General features: G+C 41.8%; 1 protein-coding gene across 4 annotated transcripts in view; it reads left to right on the forward strand.

The window, feature by feature from the left end:
* Positions 1-21,487, forward strand: part of DOCK5 (dedicator of cytokinesis 5) — a 280,689-nt gene that overhangs the window by 148,776 nt on the left and 110,426 nt on the right. For 3 of the 4 annotated variants that reach the window (XR_015170066.1, XM_086416473.1, XM_086416474.1), the window contains exons 10-14: positions 1,849-1,978; positions 6,937-7,009; positions 10,523-10,665; positions 13,218-13,343; positions 21,007-21,131. Coding sequence is in view for 1 of the 4 variants with exons in the window: in XM_086416473.1 (XP_086272599.1) it covers positions 1,849-1,978; positions 6,937-7,009; positions 10,523-10,665; positions 13,218-13,343; positions 21,007-21,131 (597 nt within the window). In the remaining 3 variants the exon portion in view is untranslated. Of the gene's footprint in view, positions 1-1,848; positions 1,979-6,936; positions 7,010-10,522; positions 10,666-13,217; positions 13,344-21,006; positions 21,132-21,487 lie in introns of those variants that run through there. The other variant, XM_086416475.1, reaches the window with a different exon arrangement.

Consider the following 21,487-nt stretch of genomic DNA (forward strand, 5'->3'; position numbering starts at 1 on the left):
TAAATGATACCGGTGTGCCCCAGTAAATGTAAGCATGTTATTAAATGGTACCGGTGTGCCCCAGTAAATGACCGCATGTTATTAAATGGTACCGGTGTGCCCCAGTAAATGTAAGCATGTTATTAAATGGTACCGGTGTGCCCCAGTAAATGACCGCATGTTATTAAATGGTACCGGTGTGCCCCAGTAAATGTAAGCATGTTATTAAATGATACCGGTGTGCCCCAGTAAATGACCGCGTGTTATTAAATGGTACCGGTGTGCCCCAGTAAATGACCGCATGTTATTAAATGGTACCGGTGTGCCCCAGTAAATGACCGCATGTTATTAAATGGTACCGGTGTGCCCCAGTAAATGACCGCATGTTATTAAATGGTACCGGTGTGCCCCAGTAAATGTAAGCATGTTATTAAATGGTACCGGTGTGCCCCAGTAAATGACCGCATGTTATTAAATGGTACCGGTGTGCCCCAGTAAATGTAAGCATGTTATTAAATGATACCGGTGTGCCCCAGTAAATGACCGCATGTTATTAAATGGTACCGGTGTGCCCCAGTAAATGACCGCATGTTATTAAATGGTACCGGTGTGCCCCAGTAAATGTAAGCAGGCACTTGTGTTGTGTGTGAGTCTCTCAGTTCAGTTCAGTCGCTCAGTCGTGTCCAACTCTTTTCGACTCCATGGACTGCAGCCCACCAGGCTCCTCTGTACATAGAATTCTCCAGGCAAGAAGTACTAGAGTGGATAGCCATTCCTTTCTCCAGGGCATCTTCCCAACCCAGGGATTGAACCCAGGTCTCTTGCATTGCAGGCGGATTCTTACCGTCTGAGGCACTTGAAGTCTTTCTGTTAACAGAAGCCTCAAGGTTGATAGTGTCATTGGTATATATTCCTAGCTTGGAGCCCTGAGTTAACTTGATTATAGAGGATAGATGTGAACTGATTGTTTAAAAAGTTCTTTCTTGATTCAGTAAAGAGGCCTTGGGAAGCTGTTTCATGAAAAGAATTTGAGATGCAGTTAAATCATTTCTGATGTTAAGGTGAATGAGTTATGTGAGCTTTGTGGGTTTACTCAACCATCCTAGGAGTACAAAAAAGCTTAGAGCATGAGCCACAAAAAGACAGAGACATTTCATCCACACATTTCTCATTAATCAACACACTCTGAGAAGCCCTCAGTGGATACCTCTCAGAAAACAGAGGAATAATTACAAAAAGCAGAGCATGTAAATTTCTGGGTTATAGTTGCCTCACAGGATTATTTGGAAGGTAAGATGAAATATCACCAGCCTGTGTGGATACAAAATAAATGTCAGTGTCTCATAAGTTTTAATTTCATTTGGCACTGGAAGGCACCTGGTGCTCAGATATGCCCTGGCAGGATATAAAGTCTATGTGACAAAGGACCCTGAATAAGCTGGAGACTTGAGGATGAATATGATCTGATTTATAAATTTGAAGCAGGAGCTGGGGGATTTTTTTTTTTTTATTCTTTTTTTTAATACAGTCATTTTCCTATGACGCAGTGAGAGTTCTTGGCTGGATGCAGATAGGGGAGGAGAGGAGTCATTCTGATATTTGAGCATTAAGGAGTATGCTCTGGGGACTTCCCTGGTGATCCAGTGGCTAAGACTCAGGGCTTCTAATGCAAGGAACCCGGGTTCGATCCTTGGTCAGGGAACTAGATCCTACATGCCCCAACTAAGAACAGTTACAGCCAATAAATAAATAAATAAAATTTTAAAAGTATGGTCTGAACAGTATTCTATTGTAGAGTCAATGGAAAGAAAGCGGAGGTGAGAGGGTGATGGAACGTGACCTCCTTTTTCTGTGCTCTCTGCCCCGTAGGACCTCAGTAGCACAGACCTCATCCGGCCCCGCATCAGCCTCGTGTGCCAGATTGTCCGAGTTGGCCACATGGAGCTGAAGGAGGGCAAGAAGCACACCTGTGGACTCCGGAGACCCTTTGGAGTAGCAGGTACAGAAAGAGCCTGAGATGGATGTAAAATGGTGTGGCTACTGGGGAGACAGTATGATGGGGGCCTAAGAAAAATTAAACGTAGAACTTAGGATCCAGCAATCCTACTTCCCTACGTTCAAACCAAGTACAATGAGGGACTATATTTCTTTTAACTTTAAAAAAAATCTTTGATTGGAGTACAGTTGATTTGCATGTTGTGTTCGTTTCAGGTGTATGGCAAAGTGTTCAGTTATCCATATACAGAGTGTTCAGTTATACATATACATATATTCATTCTTTTTCAGATTCATTTCTCATATAGGTTATCAGAATATTGAGTAGAATTCCCTGGGCTATACAATAAATCATTCTTGGCTCTCTTTTTCTTTTGCATTTTTTATTTTGTCTTGGAGTCTAGCCGATTGACAGTGTTGGGATAGTTTCAGGTGAACAGCGTGGGGGCACTCATCCATACCTATACATGTATCCATTCTCCCCCAGACCTCCCTTGCATCCAGGCTGTCACGTGACCTTGCAGAGTTCCGTGCACTGTATACAGTAGTTCCTTGTTGGTTATCCATTTTAAAGATAGCAGTGTGTACATGCCCATCCTTAAACTCTTGTTTATAGCAGCGCATTGGTCACAACAGCCAAATGGTAGGAGTAACCCAGGTATCTGTTGATGAATGAATGGATAAACAAAAGGGTCTGTCCCTACAGTGGAACAGCCTGAAGCAGTTGGAAAATTCCGTCACATGTTTCAGCCTGAAGAAACTTTGAGGATGCTGTGTTAAGTGAATTAAGCCAGTCACAAAAAGATGAATACTATATGATAACTCACTTTTATGAGGAATCTAGAATGATCACATTTATAGAGACAGAAAGTGGAATGGTAGTTCCTAGAGACACAGGTGGCAGGGTGAGGGGACAGAGGAGGTATTTTTTAAAGGCTTAGAGTTTCCGTTTGGGAAGAGGAAAACATCTGGAGGTGGATAATGGTGATGGCTGCATGACAGTGTGAATGTTTTAATTTTAAAGACTTTTTTTGATGTGGACCTTTTTTAAAATCTTTATTGATTTTGTTACAATATTGCTTCTGCTGCTCATGTTCTGGTTCTTTGGCCACAAGACATGTGGCATCATAGCTCCCTGTCTAGAAATCGAGCCCCCACCCCCTGCATTAGAAGATGAAGTCTTTTTTTCTTCTTTATTAAAAATTTGTATTGGACCATAGTTGATTTACAGTGTTGTATTGGTTTCAGGTGTATAGCAGAGTGAAGCAGTTACGCATATACATATATCCACTCTTTTTTAGATTCTTTTCCCATATAGGTCAAAGTATTGAGTAGGGTTGTCTGTGCTGTACAGTAGAAGACAAGGTCTTAAGCACTGGCCTGTCAGAGAAGTCCCAGTGTGAAAGTTTTCAGTGCTACTCAGCTGTACATTTTTAAATGGTCAAAATGGTAAATTTCATGGTATGTATGTGTGCGTGCATGCTAAGTTGCTTTAGTCGTGTTTGACTCTTTGCAGCTCCATGGACTGTAACCTGCCAGGTCACCCTGTCCGTGGGATACTCCAGGCAAGAATACTGGAGTGGGTTGCTATTTCTTCCTCCAGCGGATCTTCCCCACCAAGGGATTGAATCCGAGTCTCTTAGGTCTCCTGCATTTGCAGGTGGGTTCTTTACTGCTAGTGCCACCCGGGAGGCCCCATGTTATGTATTTATTTTTCCACAATAAAAATAATTTAAAAGAAAGAAAAGAGGGAGGAAGGAAAGAGAAGACCCAGAGACAGTGCAAGATGAACTTGGTTGTAAGTGTTAGCCTCAGACGTACCGCATTCACTACTTGGACCTGGCAGGCGCTTGCTTTTGGTGGTGCTCATGTAGATACCCCATGTTTGTTTCTCCCCCCCGCCCAGTTATGTATCTTGTACACAGCAAGCCTCTGGGTAAAGCCTCTGTTTGTCTATTGGAATCTTCCTTGCCTGCAGCCACGTATTGATCTTATCTGAATAAAATTCTCCTTGGAAAGCTGTTTGCCTGTCTAGGAAATTTACTCATCAGAGGCAGCATTGCTTTCAAAGAGGGTCGTTGGCTTCAATCAGACTCCATAACCTTCCAGGAGGCCCTGCATTTTCCTCTGTAGTTTGTTAAATGGAGGATATATATTTTTGGTCTTACTCTGACATTTTAGTTACTAAGTAGTCCTGAAAGCCATCAATCCTGCTCCTGGAACGAGGACCCAGAAACTCCACATTGTCAAGATCGACCTGTGGGTCACATGGCTGGTGATGCAGCCCCAGGAGGCTGTGTGCGTCGTGGGTCCCTTGAACCGCCCCACACCCCTTTCCTCTCAAGGTTGGCCGGGTTGTGTCTAGAGGAGACAACACTATTCGTGATAGTGAATTAAAATGAAATCCCAGGAAAGGCAAGCAGCCTTGGCCCAGGACTGTTTAGCCACCTACACACCAATCTATTCCTTCATAGAAGTTGAAGGCGTTTTCAGGGTCGTTGTCCTTCAAACCGGGCTAAGGAGATTGGAACATCAAGCTTGAGGCTTTTATTTGCTCCTGTGTTTCTGTGTGTGTGCGTGTGTATGTATGTTCAGGGCATGGAGATTAGTTTTAGCCTTGATGCCAAACGTCAGCAGAGGTTAGCAGTAACTAGATGATGTCCACAAATGCACTGCCTACTTGAGGGTTTAAATTCAAATTTTGCAATATTTGTGTGCGTGTATGCACTCACACACAATGTTTGCGGGGGTCTTTTAAGAGCTGACAGCAAGTTGATGTCATGCCTGCTTTTTACAGCTTCCTTACACTAACATTAATTCCCAAGCCTAATACATTACGTGTTTAGGTTACTTTGAGCAAGCATTTCCTCCTGGTTCCTTAGTTTTTCTTATGATTATTGCGTCATAGCTTGGAATTTCTTTTAATCTCCAAACAGGTTAGCTAGGGCGTGGATTATTAGTGCATGTTTTATGACTAGCTTGTAATTTATTAACCAAGGCTTGATGGCCTCTTGCCTTGGGGCCTTGTCTCCCCTCAGCTGCCTGTGGAGTCAATGCCCCACTTCTTAGTTTTCTAGGGAGCAGGCAGAGTTTGGTTACATGGTTTGCCCTGTGATCACTGTTGGGTTCATACCCTGATTTTAACCATTAACACTTCTGACCTAGGGAAGATTACCTACATTTCCCTGTGGGTCAGTTTCCTCATCTCTTTTTTAAAATTTGTTATTTATTTATTTGGCCGCATTGGGTCTTAGTTGTGGCACACGGTATCTTCGTTGCATCATACAGGACCTTTCACTGTGGCATGCAGGCTTAGTTCCTCTGCAACATGTGGAATCTTTGTTCCCCAACCAGGGATCGAGCCCACATCCCCAGCGTTGCAAGGTGGATTCTTAACCACTGGACCACCAGAGAAACCCCCTCTTTTTAAATTTATTTTTAATTGGAGAATAAGTGCTTTACAATGTTATGTTGGTTTCTACTGTACGACAATGCCAGTCAGCTATAAGTATACATATATCCCCTCCCTCTTGAGCCTCCCTTCTCATCTCTCAAAGTAGGGCTGATACTAACATTTGTATAAAAAAGATAATATACGCAGTGGGGTTAGTACAGTGCTTCCTTAATAGCTCTTCTCATATGTGAAAGAGCAAATCAATACATGGTCTTCTAATCTATGCTGCTAATGACCTGCTGCCCTTGGTTTATGTGGAAACCGGGTGAGAAAAGGTCACATCAGAGGGACAGTGGGCCACTTAAGTCATAAGTTCCTCTCCCAGGTCTTTTATTCTGTAACACTCCTGCCCAAAAAAAAAAAAAAAAAGTATTCTCTTGTGTCTTAGAATGCGGGCTTAGTAAAAATTGTCAGTGCAAGAATTAAGCAACTTGGTCTAGTAGAATTTTTTTCATATTTATTATTTTGATTTATTTTTTTAAAATTGGAAGATAATTGCTGTGCAATGTTGTGCCAGATTCTGCTGTACAACAACATGAATTAGCTATGTGTAAACATATATCGCCTCCCTCCCACTGCCCATGCCGCCCCTCTAGGTCATCAGAGAGCAGCAAGCTGAGCTCCCTGTGCTGCACAGCAGGTCTCCACTAGCTGTCTGTTTCATACATGGCAGTGTAGATATGTCAGTGCCACTCTCGCCATTCATCCCCCTCTCTCCTTCCTTCTGCTGTGCCCTCAGGCCTCTTCTCTGTGTCTCTATTCCTGCAAGTAGGTTCAACAGTACCATCTTTCTAGATTCCATATATATGCAATAATGTAAGATACTTGGTTTTCTCTTTATGACTTACTTCACTCTGTATGACAGACTCCAGGTCTATCCACATCACTTACAAATGACCCAATTCCATTTCTTTTTATGGCTGAATAATATTCCATTGTAAATATGTACCACATCTTTATTCATCTGTCACTGGACATTTAAGCTGCCTGCATGTCCTGGATATTAGAGTTTTTAAAGAGGGTAGTCTGCAGGGTTGATCTGAGAACACCCAGACCCCTGCCAAGGACCCTGATGAATTGCTCTTCTGCCAGCCTAGGGACACTGGGAGTCATCGTTGACAAAAAAATAAACATCTCTGCCTGCTCTCTCTTCCTCCAGGATTCTGTGTTTGCTGATACTGTAATTTTCCAGTTCCTCACTGAGGCCTCAAGTAATTAGCTTCTTTTTTTTTTCAATTTTATGTTTGTTTTTTTTTAAACACCAAAAATATTTTGTATTGGGATATAGCCGATTAACAATTTTGTGATAGTTTCAGGCGAACAGTGAAGGAGGGACTAAGCAAATACTGGAGTGGGTTGCCATGCCCTCCTCCAGAGGATCTTCCCAACCTGGGGGTCTAACCCACATCTATTAGGTCTCCTATATTGGCAGGCAGGTTCATTACCACTAGTCCCACCTGGGAAGTCCAGCAATTAGTTTCTTTAATTAAGTTTTATCTTTTTCCTAGTGATGGATATTACTGATATTGTTCATGGCAAGGTGGATGATGAAGAAAAGCAGCATTTTATTCCCTTTCAACAGTAAGTACTTTGGCACTTACCCAGGTTAGTTGAGACCTGGGTTAGGCCTTTGGGAGGTGCCTTTACACAGAACCAAGTGCTCGGAACCTTTTGCCCGGTTAGACGAGGAAGACTCTTTGACAGAAGACTATATTCAAAATCCTCGTATTAGACTGCAATTTAAGAGAGTAACCTAACTTCTTCTGATTCTACAGAAATGACTGAAGCAATATAAGGGACACATCTAGCAGGTTATGGTACCGTATAAATGCCAGAGTCTGCCTGTACTTTGTCATATGGAACGGTTATCGCAGAGGACCAGGAATTAAGTAGGACAGCACAGGGCTTCTCAGGCTGTAACGTGTGCATGAAGCACCTGGGGTCTTGATGGATACATGCAGAACGCCATCTGGTGGGCCTGGAGTCTCCATCTAATAGGCTTCTGGGTGATGCTGCTGCTGCAGGTCTGGGGAGCACACTTGGTGAGAGTGAAGGGTGGACTAGTCCTTAGGTTCCTGCGAGTGGAGGAAAGCCGGCCCAGGAGTGCCTGGAAGGATGCCCCCTGACCTGCACTCAAGCCCCCTTACTGAGCCCCGGGAACTGGAGCCCTGAGTGGGCCACTGGGGGACGCTGCAGAGCTGTTCTCCATCCGTGTAACTGAGTGAGCGTGCCTGTGAACATCACGACTGACCCCAGCAGGCACGTGCCACTTAACCTCGCACAGGCGGCTTTGGGAGCATTGCTGTGTCTGACTCCTAACGAGACAGTCATGTCAGTGAGGAAAGATGATTGTCTCGGCCAGTGTAGAGCCACTACCACAGATCAGTGTGATAAACTGAGAATTCCAGAAACTAGACCCAGGGATATCTGAGTTAATGTGATTTTATTAATAATAAGTAATGGGTTGGCCAAAAAGTTCGTTCAGGATTTTCCATAAAGTGTTATGGAAGAATCGCCTAACAAACTTTTTTGACCAACCCCAATAATATGGTTATGTTATTTTTAAAATTATTTTTAAATGATATTTAAAAATCAGTGGGGAAAGATAAGCCATGCAAAAGCTATTGTTCAAGATTAGCCAGCCATTTCAAAAACTAAGTTAAATCCTCATCTCCCAACTTAAACCATCATAATTTCCAGATGATAACACATAAAAGGCTAAGAGCCAACAGTCTTAAAGTACTATAGGAAAATAAAAGTTTTATACCATGTGATGTGTGGGAAGTCTTTCTGAGTCAAATACCAGAGATTTGACTGAAAAAAAGAAATTGATTTAACCACACAAAAATTTTAAACAACTTATACATAGAAAAAGTTTAATAAAACCTTGGCAGTTTGCTGTGTCTTCTATAATACAATAAATATTAAAATACATAGCATAGACATGAGTATATAAACTATAAAAACATGCTTATGATAAAGATAATTTTCATATCTATGAATGTTGTTTCTCTCTATATACATATATTATTAGGCACTGTGCATATATGTACTAGGAACAGCATTCATGAATATGAACTGTTAGTTATTCAGCTGTGTCTGACTCTTTGTGACCCCGTGGACTGTAGCGCACCAGACTCCTCTGTCCATGGGATTTCCCATGCAAAAATACTGGAGCGGGTTGCCATTTCCTTTTCCAAGGCATCTTCCCAAACCAGTGATCGAACCCAGGTCTCCTGCATTGTAGGCAGATTCTTGAACATTATATGAAATACTATATGGTAACATGATACAATGGCTTCGCCAGTGGCTTAGCAGTAAAGAATCCACCTGCCAATGCAGGAGACCCAGTTTCAATCCCTGGGTTGGGAAGATACCCTGGAGAAGGAAATGGTAACCCACTCCTGTATTCTTGTCTGGTAAATCCCATGGACAGAGGAGCCTGGCAGACTACATTCCATGGGGCTGCAAAGAGTCAGACACAACTTAGCAACTAAACAACAAAAAAATATGATACAATATTATGTGTGTGTATATATAAATAATCAAGGCAGCATTCATGGAATGAAATTTAATCTGCTCCATACAAATAATATAAATAATTGTAGAACAGGAGCAGTATTATGGATATGAATTGTCTCCAATGCATTTCTCTGTATTTGTCTCACTTTATGAAGTGGGTTTCTGGTTTGGTTATGTGCCTCCCGCTTACTTTCAGAACCAACTCTTTCTAGCAGTTGTGCTGAAACACTGAGTCCTCAGATTGTCTCCACTACAGAATAATACAAGCTTTGTGTCTCCGAGGAGCCCAGCCCTAATTTGATTACTACTCACTTTGCAGCCGGCAACCACTTTAAAGCCTTCACGATGCAAATCATGGCCTCTGGCATTGAACTCCCAAGATTTATGGCAGAGCTTTTGTAACTTAACCTCAGAAGCTTTACAGCGATTGTATTGGGAGAGTTTTATACACATATCCTGCTAGACTGAGAGGGTGTCATTCGAAAACAACGCATTCTGCAGCAATCCCACTTTTTAGGAACATAGTGCAGTGTGGTGGTGGTGGTTTAGTCCCTAAGTCTGTTTTCAGCTCTTGCGACTCCATGGACTGTAGGCTGCCAGACTCTTCCCTCCAGCCTGGGATTTCCCAGGCAAGAATACTGGAGTGGGTTGCCATTTCCTTCTCCGGAGGATCTTCCCATCCCAGGGATCGAACCCGGTTCTCCAGCATTGCAGGTGGTTTCTTTACCGACTGAGCCACCATGCTCCTGTACTGCAGTATGCTTCCTGTGTGTTGTCAGGATACAGGTCTGAACCCTGCAGAGCAAGCTGGCCTGTGTGTTGTGGGCAAGAGACCAAAACCACAGCAGAGAAGACTGGCGACCGTTGTTCTATACAGGCTGATAGGGAGTTCCCAATAGTGCTTGTGCTTTCCATAGAATGGGGGCTGTGCTTCCCTCTTTGATCACCCTGTAAGAATCTCAGCCTGATTTGATTGTTAACGTGAGGCTTGTTTGCTGGTGCCTGTGGCGTTGCAACCGTATATATAGTTCATCATCACATGGGATTCTGCAAACACCATCCACAATCCATTGCATACGCAGCACTCTGGTACACTGAGTGTTGGCAGTAGGTGGAAGCTTTCAAGGCATGTGTTTTCAGGTCTGTTTCCTTACAGATGAAGAAACTGAAGCCTGAAGGGGAGACTTTGGCAGAGCTTACTGTCAAGTAGAACCGGAACTGGGGGCTGGGTCTCTTGCCCCTGCTTCCACCCTTCTACAGTTCCATTCCTTCGGCCTCTCCCACCTTGGAAAGCACATCAAGCACTGCCTCTGGTTTCAGTCTAATCATTTGACCATCAGTTTTGTTTGTTCCTGAGTTGCTTTTTTTCCCCTTTTTCCCCCCAAGTCATTTTGAGATGAATTTGCTAAGATAGGCACCCAGTGGGGAAAATAAAGATGGAAAGTATCCTGTAGTTAGGTTGCTTTACTATTTATATTTTCAAATGATAGGCCCATCAGACCCAGCAGTATCTGAGGCTCTGCTGCAGAGACTTCCTCTTTTTGTCTTACCAGTTATTTCTCATTTTCCCAGAATTGCCATGGAAACATATATCCGACAGAGGCAGCTAATCATGTCGCCCCTGATAACATCCCACGTGATCGGGGAGAATGAACCACTCACGTCAGTCTTGAATAAAGTGATAGCAACCAAAGAAGTGAATCACAAAGGACAAGGTACTCGGCCCTGTGTACCAAGCGGGGAGGGGGCTCTGGTGGGGCTCGGGAGTGGTGGCCCTCAGAGCTGAGTCCTTGGACTCTGGCCCTTTCATTATCTTTCTCTGATATAAAACAGACCCTGCTGGGGACTGCCCACCTCAACTTCCGACTGACACTGACGGCAGTTCAGACTTGAGAGCATTGTCTCGCAGCTGTATTTTGTGAATTGTGTAGAATGAATTCTCATCTGATAAGTCTCACTTTTGTCTGCTCTATGATCCCAATGCTCTAAATTAAGGCACAAAGAAAAAGAGTTTGAAGATAATTATGTTCCACTCTCTGTATAGGTTTATCCCATTACATTTCCAAAAACTGCGAAGAGAGAGACCAAAGTCATGTAAATGAATATGATTTCATATAAAATAATGGGCTTTCCAGCCAATCATTTTTTCATACCTCCATATGTCATTTTGTTGACTTAGTTTTGCTGATTGAAACTAAATTTTAATTCGGGTAACAAGGAAAAATAGTTAAAATCTAGATACCAAGGTAGTGATGATTGGGGGTCAGTTTTAGAGTTACTTTTCTTTTTAAACCACCTTGTAATTGTCTTCTGAAGTGGAAGCAATTAGGAAACGTTATTTTTGGCATATTTAGTTTGCCATCTATTGACAACTATTGCCATCTATTGTTACCCTGAGTGAGAAATAGATGTGAGGAAACACATATTCTAAAAATGAATAACCAAATATATTTCTGTTGTTTTAGAACTCCTAACCTAAGGATGTAATTTATTAGAGTGAAAAATTCTTAAACTAATTAAATTGCAGTGTCTGTATAATTTTTTTTATCAAAACTTTAAGAAAATATTCCTTCTCTTCCTTCCTAACAAAATACTTTTCAAATGTTTTCATGCTCTTCATAAATATTTTTGTGGCTGTGTAATATTCCATTGCTTGGATTATTTTTTTTTCTTCCCAAGCATGGAATCCCCTAGGTAAATACTTAAGTACGTTCTAGTTTGTCACCATTATAAATTTAAATAACTCCGGTGTGGCTATCATTATATATGAAGATATATAAGACATACTATAAAAGATACATGCTGCTGCTGCCAAGTCACGTCAGTCGTGTCCAACTCTGTGACCCCATAGACGGCAGCCCACCAGGCTCCCCCGTCCCTGGGATTCTCCAGGCAAGAACACTGGAGTGGGTTGCCATTTCCTTCTCCAATGCATGAAAGTGGAAAGTGGAAAGTGAAAGTGAAGTTGCTCGGTGGTGTCAGACTCCTAGCGACCCCATGGACTGCAACCTACCAGGCTTCTCTGTCGATGGGATTTTCCAGGCAAAAGTACTGGAGTGGGTTGCCATTGCCTTCTCTGAAAGATACATACTATCTTTTTCATATTTAGGACTATCTCCCCCAGAAAATTCCCGGAAGTAGGATTTCTGGATTAGACGATGGGAATAAGCTTATGACTGGAGACGCACATGTTACCAGAATGCTTTCTATAGATGGGCACTAATTACTATCTGCCTGCTTGGCAAACTGATGTTTAAAATTCTTTACCTGTTTGAGGGATGAAAAGTTGACTTCTATAACTCTGTTGCATTAAAAAAAAATGACTTGAAATTATCTGGCACTCATATGTATTTATAATTTTCTAAAGTTTTCATTCTCAGTTTTTATAAACTCTTTGTATACTAAAGGTCGTAGTCATCTACTTAGGATGCATACTTTTTAGTTTCTGGCTAGCCAAGTATTTATAAACTTCTTGTATTTCCTGGTGAATTGTGTATTCGTGTTTTGTTTATTTGTAATCTGAATATTTTCCATCTAGTGAGTATAAACTCATAATTTCTTGGAAGTATTTCGCCATGCCTTTTATAGTTGTATGTAGTGTATGGTATATGAAGTATACCTTTTGTGTTTTTATGAATATCAAAATTTCAGCTTGCATAGATAATTATTTTGCTTTTGTGATTTCTTCATTTGTTTCAATATGTAGAAAAATGGTTTAGAAAGCTGTACACTTACTTTTTAAATTTCTGGTCTGTTTTTCCATTATCTTTTACATTAGGAATTTATTTTAATGAAAATGTGTGGTGAGAGGTTAGATTGATTCTGCTCTGAGTAGAATAGAATATTCCAGTACATTTATGGAATTGATCCATTGTTTCATGATTTGTTATGTCTCTTTTGCTGTATGCTTAATAGCTGTATATAATAGTACTTGATTTCATTGTTTTCATTGATTTGGATATCTTTACTACTAATATCACTCATTATTATAACTTCATAGTATTTTGGTATCTGATAGGGACCATCTTCCCCCCACCCTCCAGAGCAAACATCTGTTTTACCTCTCTGTCAAATTCTCAAAGAAATCCTGCTATGCTTTTGTTGGGAGTGTCATTAAAATTCTAAGTTAACTGGGGGAGAATTGATGTATTTACAGTAATGTATCTGTGTATTAATACCAGGCATATATTTTTCTTAACATTCGAGTGTGCATTTATTATATAGATCATAACAAAGAGCTAAAATTTTGTCTTTTTTTTCTTTAAAGGACTTTGGGTGTCCTTGAAGCTATTGCCAGGAGACCTCACGCAAGTTCAGAAAAATTTTTCACACTTGGTTGATCGATCCACAGCTATCGCACGGAAGATGGGCTTTCCTGAGATAATCCTTCCAGGTAAATGCTTTGCTTGATTCACCTGTTATGCATCCTCTAGGACTTTTCTTCCACATAGCCATCACTTTAAAAAAGTTTTTTTATTCAAGTGTAGTTGCTTTACAATGTTGTGTTAATTTCCACTGTACAGCAAAGTGAATCAGCTATACCTATACATATATCCACTCTTTTTTGGATTTCCTTCCCATTTAGATCACCACAGAGCAATGAGTAGAGATTCCTGTGCTATACGTAGGTTCTTGTTAGTTATCTGTTACACACTGTATGGATAATGTTTGCCTAGAGAATTCCATGAACAGAGGAGTATGCTGCTACCGCTGAGTCGCTTCAGTCGTGTCCAACTCTGTGCGACCCCTTAGATGGCAGCCCACCAGGCTCCCCCATCCCTGGGATTCTCCAGGGAAGAACACTGGAGTGTGTTGCCATTTCCTTCTCCAATGCATGAAAGTGAAAAGTGAAAGTGAAGTTGCTCAGTTGTGTCTGACCCTCAGCGACCCCGTGGACCGCAGCCTTCCAGGCTCCTCCGTCCATGGGATTTTCCAGGCAAGGGTACTGGAGTGGGGTGCCATTGCCTTCTCCCAGAGGAGTATAGTGGGCTACAGTTCATGGGATCGCAAAGAGTCGGACATGACTGAGCAACTTAAGGCACATATGCACAGATAGTGTATATACGTCAGTGCCCATCTCTCAGTTCATCCCAACCTCTTCCCCCTCTGGGTGTCCATACATTTGTTCTCTATGTCTCTGTGTCTATTTCTGCTTTATAAATAGGATTATATATAACAGTTTTTTCCAATTCCACATATATGTATGAATATGATTTTTGTCTTTCTGATTTACTTCACTCTATATGACAGTCCCTGGGTCCATCCATGTCTCAACAGATGACCCTTTTTTTTTTCCTTTTTATGGCTGAGTAATATTCCATTTTATGTACGTACCATATCTTCTTTATCCATTCCTCCGTTGATGGACATTTAGGTTGTTTCTATGTCCTGGCTATTGTAAATAGTGCTGCAGTGACCATTGGATTGCTCTAATGGGACCCTTGAGGCAACATGGATCAAATTTCATCGTTTACAAGTTGCAGTTTCTTAGAAAACTACCCAGTATGCAAGCCCAAGAGAGCGCTTTTAAAAGTAACTCAAAATTTTCTCTTTGCTTTCTCTTCCTTTGTGTTCTGCACAAGTCCTTCTGAAATACTTCCTAGACCACCCATTAAGTAGCACTAAATAGCAGTATCTCTGCCCTGAGAATTACTTGATTCATCTGCAGGTGCCTATTCTCATGATGACATCACCAACACTGTGGGCTCCTTGACAGGAAACTTCAGCAAGGTGCCCGCTCAGCTCAGACTCAGCTGGACCTTCTGTTCCGTTGGCTTTAGCTCCAGCTGTGTTCCTGGCTTTCCCCTTACTCGTGGTGATAGGAATATAAACGTTTTGCAGTTTCCTACTGTAGTTTCATCTTTCTTGCCACCACGTGATAGTGATCTGCATATGTATTCTTGAGAATTCATTAATTTGACCCATTTACTTTCTTGATCATTGTAGTGATAAAAGAACATCATCCCCTTGAGGAACTTTATATATATGTATTATATGACCTAAATCAAATCCCTTATGATTATACAGTGGAAGTGAGAAATAGATTTAAGGGCCTAGCTCTGATAGATAGAGTGCCTGATGAACTATGGAATGAGGTTCGTGACATTGTACAGGAGACAGGGATCAAGACCATCCCCATGGAAAAGAAATGCAAAAAAGCAAAATGGCTGTCTGGGGAGGCCTTACAAATAGCTGTGAAAAGAAGAGAAGCGAAAAGCAAAGGAGAAAAGGAAAGATATAAACATCTGAACGCAGAGTTCCAAAGAATAGCAAGAAGAGATAAGAAACCCTTCTTCAGCGATCAATGCAAAGAAATAGAGGAAAACAACAGAATGGGAAAGACAGGGATCTCTTCAAGAAAATCAGAGATACCAAAGGAACATTTCATGCAAAGATGGGCTCGATAAAGGACAGAAATGGTATGGACCTAATAGAAGCAGAAGGTATTAAGAAGAGATGGCAAGAATACACAGAAGAACTGTACAAAAAAGATCTTTACGACCCAGATAATCACGATGATGTGATCACTGACCTAGAGCCAGACATCCTGGAATGTGAAGTCAAGTGGGCCTTAGAAAGCATCACTACGAACAAAGCTAGTGGAGGTGATGGAATTCCAGTTGAGCTATTCCAAATCCTGAAAGATGATGCTGTCAAAGTGCTGCACTCAATATGCCAGCAAATCTGGAAAACTCAGCAGTGGCCACAGGACTGGAAAAGGTCAGTTTTCATTCCAATCCCAAAGAAAGGCAATGCCAAAGAATGCTCAAACTACCACACAATTGCACTCATCTCACACGCTGGTAACGTCATGCTCAAAATTCTCCAAGCCAGGCTTCAGCAATACTTGAACCATGAACTTCCTGATGTTCAAGCTGGTTTTAGAAAAGGCAGAGGAACCAGAGATCAAATTGCCAACATCCACTGGATCATCGAAAAAGCAAGAGAGGTCCAGAAAAGCATCTATTTCTGCTTTATTGACTATGCCAAAGCCTTTAACTGTGTGGATCACAATAAACTGTGGAAAATTCTGAAAGAGATGGGAATACCAGACCACCTGACCTGGCCTCTTGAGAAATTTGTATGCAAGTCAGGAAGCAACAGTTAGTACTGGACATGGAACAACAGGCTGGTTCCAAATAGGAAAAGGAGTTCGTCAAGGCTGTATATTGTCACCCTGTTTATTTAACTTATATGCAGAGTACATCATGAGAAACGCTGGACTGGAAGAAACACAAGCTGGAATCAAGATTGCCGGGGGAAATATCAATAACCTCAGATATGCAGATGACACCACCCTTATGGCAGAAAGTGAAGAGGGAACTAAAGAGCCTCTTGATGAAAGTGAAAGTGGAGAGTGAAAAAGTTGGCTTAAAGCTCAACATTCAGAAAACGAAGATCATGGCATCAGGTCCCATCACTTCATGGGAAACAGATGGGGAAACAGTGTCAGACTTTATTTTTCTGGGCTCCAAAATCACTACAGATGGTGACTGCAGCCATGAAATTAAAAGACGCTTAACTCGTTGGAAGGAAAGTTATGACCAGCCTCGATAGCATATTCAAAAGCAGAGACATTACTTTGCCAACAAAGGTCCGTCTAGTGAAGGCTATGGTTTTTCCTGTGGTCATGTATGAATGTGAGAGTTGGACTGTGAAGAAAGCTGAGCGCCGAAGAATTGATGCTTTTGAACTGTGGTGTTGGAGAAGACTCTTGAGAGTCCCTTGGACTGCAAGGAGATCCAACCAGTCCATTCTGAAAGAGATCAGCCTTGGGATTTCTTTGAAAGGAATGATGCTAAAGCTGAAACTCCAGTACTTTGGCCCCCTCATGGGAAGAGTTGACTCATTGGAAAAGACTCTGATGCTGGGAGGGATTGGGGGCAGGAGGAGAAGGGGACGACAGAGGATGAGATGGCTGGATGGCATTACTGACCCGATGGACATGAGTCTCAGTGAACTCCGGGAGTTGGTGATGGACAGGGAGGCCTGGCATGCTGTGATTCATGGGGTCGCAAAGAGTCAGACACGACTGAGCGACTGATCTGATCTGATCTGATTATATAAAATATATATTATAAATATTAAAGCACAAATATGTTGTATGTTCATTAGAAAAAAGTATGAATAAACAATCTTTGGCATGTTAGAAAAATTCTTGAAAGCCAAACTGTTATCTAGTGCATAAAAATTCAGGTTTTTAAAATTTTTATTTGTTTATTTAATTTAGCTGCCCTGCAGAGCATGTGGGATCTTAGTTTTCTGAGCAGGGATTGAACCTGTGCCCCCTGCAATAGAAGCACAGATTCTTAACCACGGGACCGCAAAGGAAGTCCCCAGAATCTTTTAAACTAATTGAAGCTCTTGTTCCTCCTTGGTGAAATTAAGGAGCAATAATAATTTGATGGGCTTCCCTGGTGGCTCAGTGGAAAGAATCTGCCTGCCAATGCAGGAGTCGCAGTTCAATCCCTGGGTGGGGAAGATCCCCTGGAGGAGGAAATGTCAACTCTCTCCAGTATTCTTGCCTGGGAAATCCCATGGACAGAGGAGCCTTGTGGGCTACAGTCCATTGGTTCGCTAATAGTTGAACACGACTGAGACTGAGCATGCACACACAAAATAATTTGATGGCCTCATGCATTTGTATACATAGTGAGTATTAAAAGAATATTTGTGGAATGAAGAAATGAAAGAGTTCTAAAATGGAGATCATCTTCTTTGCTCACGAATAGTAGTTTTCATCTGCTTTATCCTTTACAGAGCTGTTTCACCCTAATACATTTTCATCAACATTCTTGGAAAATGTTTGTTTTCTTGCTGTTTATAAAAATAAGTATTGGTATTCTTCCTGTAACTGATGGCCGTTTTACTGCTTCAGCAAGACCGAAACCTAAAAAAAAAATGTAATAGACGAGTTTTTTTCTTTGGGCAAAGTGAATTTACCTTTGAAATCTGTCTGGAAAGAGTCCTTCTACTTAATAGTATTAGTTCATGAACTGCCAGGGCTATAATAGGCTTTAAAAATCATCCAGAATGATGGTTCTCAAATGTAAGTCATTGGTTCAGCCAGTCAGGATTACCTGGGTAATATTAAAATACAGATTCCCAGACTTTCCCAGACTCTGACTCAGTTTGTAAGACCCGGGTTCTCCAGGTTGTTGTTTAGTTGCTGTCTTGTCTGAGTCTTTGCCATCCCGTGGATTGCAGCACATCAGGCTTCTCTGTCCTTCACTATCTCCTGGAGTTTGCTCAGACTCAAGTCCATTGAGTCAGTGATGCCATCTCATCCTCTGTCGCCCCCTTCTCTGCCCTCAGTCTTTCTCAGCATCAGGGTCTTTTCCAATGAGTTGTCTCTTTGCATCAGGTGGCCAAAATATTGGAGCTTCAGCATCAGTCCTTCCAATGAATATTCAAGGTTGATTTCCTTTAGGATTGACTGGTCTGATCTCCTTGCTGTCCAGGGGACTCTCAAGAGTCTTCTCCAGCACCACAATTTGAAAGCATCAGTTCTTCAGCACTCAGCCTACTTTATGGCTCACCTCTTATATCCATACATGACTACTGGAAACATCATAGTTTTGACTGTATGGACCTTTATTAGGTTCTCCTGGGGATTCTGGTAATTGGCCGGGTTTGAGAAACATAGATCTGGGCCAACATCCCTCACTGGTGTCCTTTTTGTCACCATTTGAACAGGCTCCAGAGTCGTCTTTAATTCTTCCCTCTACTGCACTTTCCCTCGTAGCTAAATTCGTGGAAGCAATTATATGTTCTCTGTTTCCTCACCTGTCAGTCTCTCTCTGTCCAGAATGGCTGTCACTACTCACTAAAGATTACAGTGTCTCTAAGTCCAGTGGATATTCTTAGCCTGATGATAGTCTCTGGCTAGCATATGACACAGTTGCTCACTCCCTCTTTTGGAATGTTACCACACATTGTTGGTGATGCCACACTCTTCTCTTTGTTTCCTGCCCCTGGCATCTCTCCCAGGATTCCTTTGCCAACTTATTATCTTCGACCTCACCTTTAAGTTCCTCAGTATTTGGTCCTTATGCCCTCTCTTGGTTTGCTTGCACTGCATGACAAAGAACCACAGGCTGTGTGGCTTGAACAATAGCAGTATTTGGGATTTCCTTGGAGGTCCAGTGGTAAATACAATACAGCAGGTGAGGATTTGATCCCTGCTTAGGAAACTAAGATCCCATATGCCATGCAGTGTAGCCAAACAATAAAGTATAAAAAATGAAAGTATAGTTTCTTATAGTTCTGGAGGCTGGAAGTCAAAAATCAAAATATCTGTAGGCTTGTTTCTTCGGAATCCTCTTCTTGTTTACCGGTTGCCGCCTCCTTACTGTATCCTCATACTGTCACCCCTTGGTCTGTGTGTTATCTGTGTCCTAGTCTTATAAAGGTATCAGTTATATTGGATTAGGGCTCAACATATGACCGCCTTTTACATTAGTCACCTCTTTAACATGTGAATTTGAGGGAGGGGGACACAGTTCAGTCTTTAACAGGTCCCCTTTCTTTCCTTCTGCACGCTGTCCTCTCCCTAGGTGATCTCATCCACTCTCTGTTTTCGTATTTCTTTACTTAGCTGTGCTGGGTCTTAGCGGCAGCATGTGGACTCAGTTGTGGCATGTGGGACCAGTGATTGAACCGGATCATGTGCATCGGGAGCTCTGCACTACCAGGGGAGTCCTCATCCATTCATTTTGCTTCTCTGTGTTAGTTGCCTATAAATCCGAATCTCTAGTTCTAAGACCCTTCCTTTAATCAGAGGTGGGAAGAGGACCTTCTCTTCCCACCCTCAATTGGATCATTCTTTCTCTTTGTTTATTTCTTAACTCAAAATCTGCACCTGGAACTTGCCATCCTAAGCATCTGGGCCTGACTCTTTTATTGTGTTTTTATCTCAGAGAACAGCCCCTCATCCATCCACTTGCATAGACAAGAAACCTGGAAATCACCCTTGACACCTCCTTTCCTTCACCTCACACAGGATTGAGGGAGAAGATCCACCAGTTTTCCCTTTGAAAGCCTCTCAACTCCACCCCCTTCTTTATCCAGCTGCAGCTCCCTAAATTGTAGCTACTGACTTCAGTTCCCTGGACAACTGCCATGTCTTCCTAACTGGTTTCCCTGTTCTGTTCTTTCTATCTCATTCTCCACACGGTAGCATGAATGGTCTGTTATAAATGCCTTTCTGATATCGTCACACTCGTTCCTTTCTGAAAACATGTCAGTGACTTCTGTTTATATTTAGGATGAAGATACAAATTCTTCTGTTGGCCTCAGGCAGACTTATGTCTGTTTCCATAACCTCATCTCATACCAGATTTCCTTCACTTGAAAGCATCATTGATATGTCTGCTACCTCTGGGCCTTTGCACATGCTATGTACTCTCCCTCCTACTCTCATTCCTCCAGTATCAGCCCAAAGGGTAAATTCCCACACCCTCCATTGATCCTGACTTTATAATGATGCATCTCATCAGATGATGGTCTGAGAATGCTTCTCTCACCCAGCAGACTATAAGCTGCTTGAGAGCAAGGCTGTGGGTGTATGGCTGACCGTTGTCTCCCAAACACCTAGCACAATGCTTCATAACAGAGTCTGTGTTCAGTCTGTTTTTTAAAGGAGTAAATGAATATTATTTCATTTCACTGTACCTTAATTTACTCAACCGTTTCTATGGTTGGAAACTGAAGATGTGTCAAAGTTTTCACATTAACAAACAATACCACAATGAATATCCTTATGGATAAATCATTGCTCACATGTTTTTTTGTGGTATAGTTGATGTACTATATTATATAAGTTTCACATGTACAACAAATAGCACTAAACTGTACTTCAGAGACACTGTGCTATGTATGGAGAGGTAAAATGAGGTAAGCTATTGGGAACAATACGTGTAAAAACTCCTATGTAAATAATTTATTACAAAGTCAGAGCATTTTATATTTTACATATAATTTACATCTTATTGCACTCTGAAATTTAAAAATGACTCCAGGTAGCACCACTCACAGGATGGATTGTTGTATTGCAGGAGATGTTCGGAATGATATTTATGTCACCCTGATCCATGGGGAGTTTGACAAGGGGAAAAAGAAGACACCAAAGAACGTGGAGGTGACCATGTCTGTACATGACGAGGAGGGCAGGCTCCTGGAGGTTAGTATGTTCCCGGTAGTCCCACTGCCATCACACACTCCTTTACAGGACTTCAGGCCTGACGTTAATTGTTCTTCACTGTAGAGTGGATTTGGTGTTTCACAAGAAAAATGTAGGAAGCCCATTAAATTTGTGAATAGCAGTTACCAGTTTTATTAATAAATTCACATAGATTCTTAATTTTATTATTTCTCCTGTGCTGAGAAAGACCTCAAGCCACCAGGATTTCAGGTGTACATTTCTAATGTAGCGATTCCCTCTCTCTCCTTTTTATTGATTTATTTTCGGCTGCACTGGGTCTTCATTGCTGCACACAGGCTTTCTCTAGTTGCAGTGAGTGGGGCTACCCTTTCTTG

Source organism: Bos grunniens, chromosome 8 (assembly GCF_055505025.1).
Source record: "Bos grunniens cultivar Pamir isolate PY7600 chromosome 8, Bosgru_T2T1.0, whole genome shotgun sequence".
Lineage (NCBI taxonomy): Eukaryota > Metazoa > Chordata > Mammalia > Artiodactyla > Bovidae > Bos > Bos grunniens.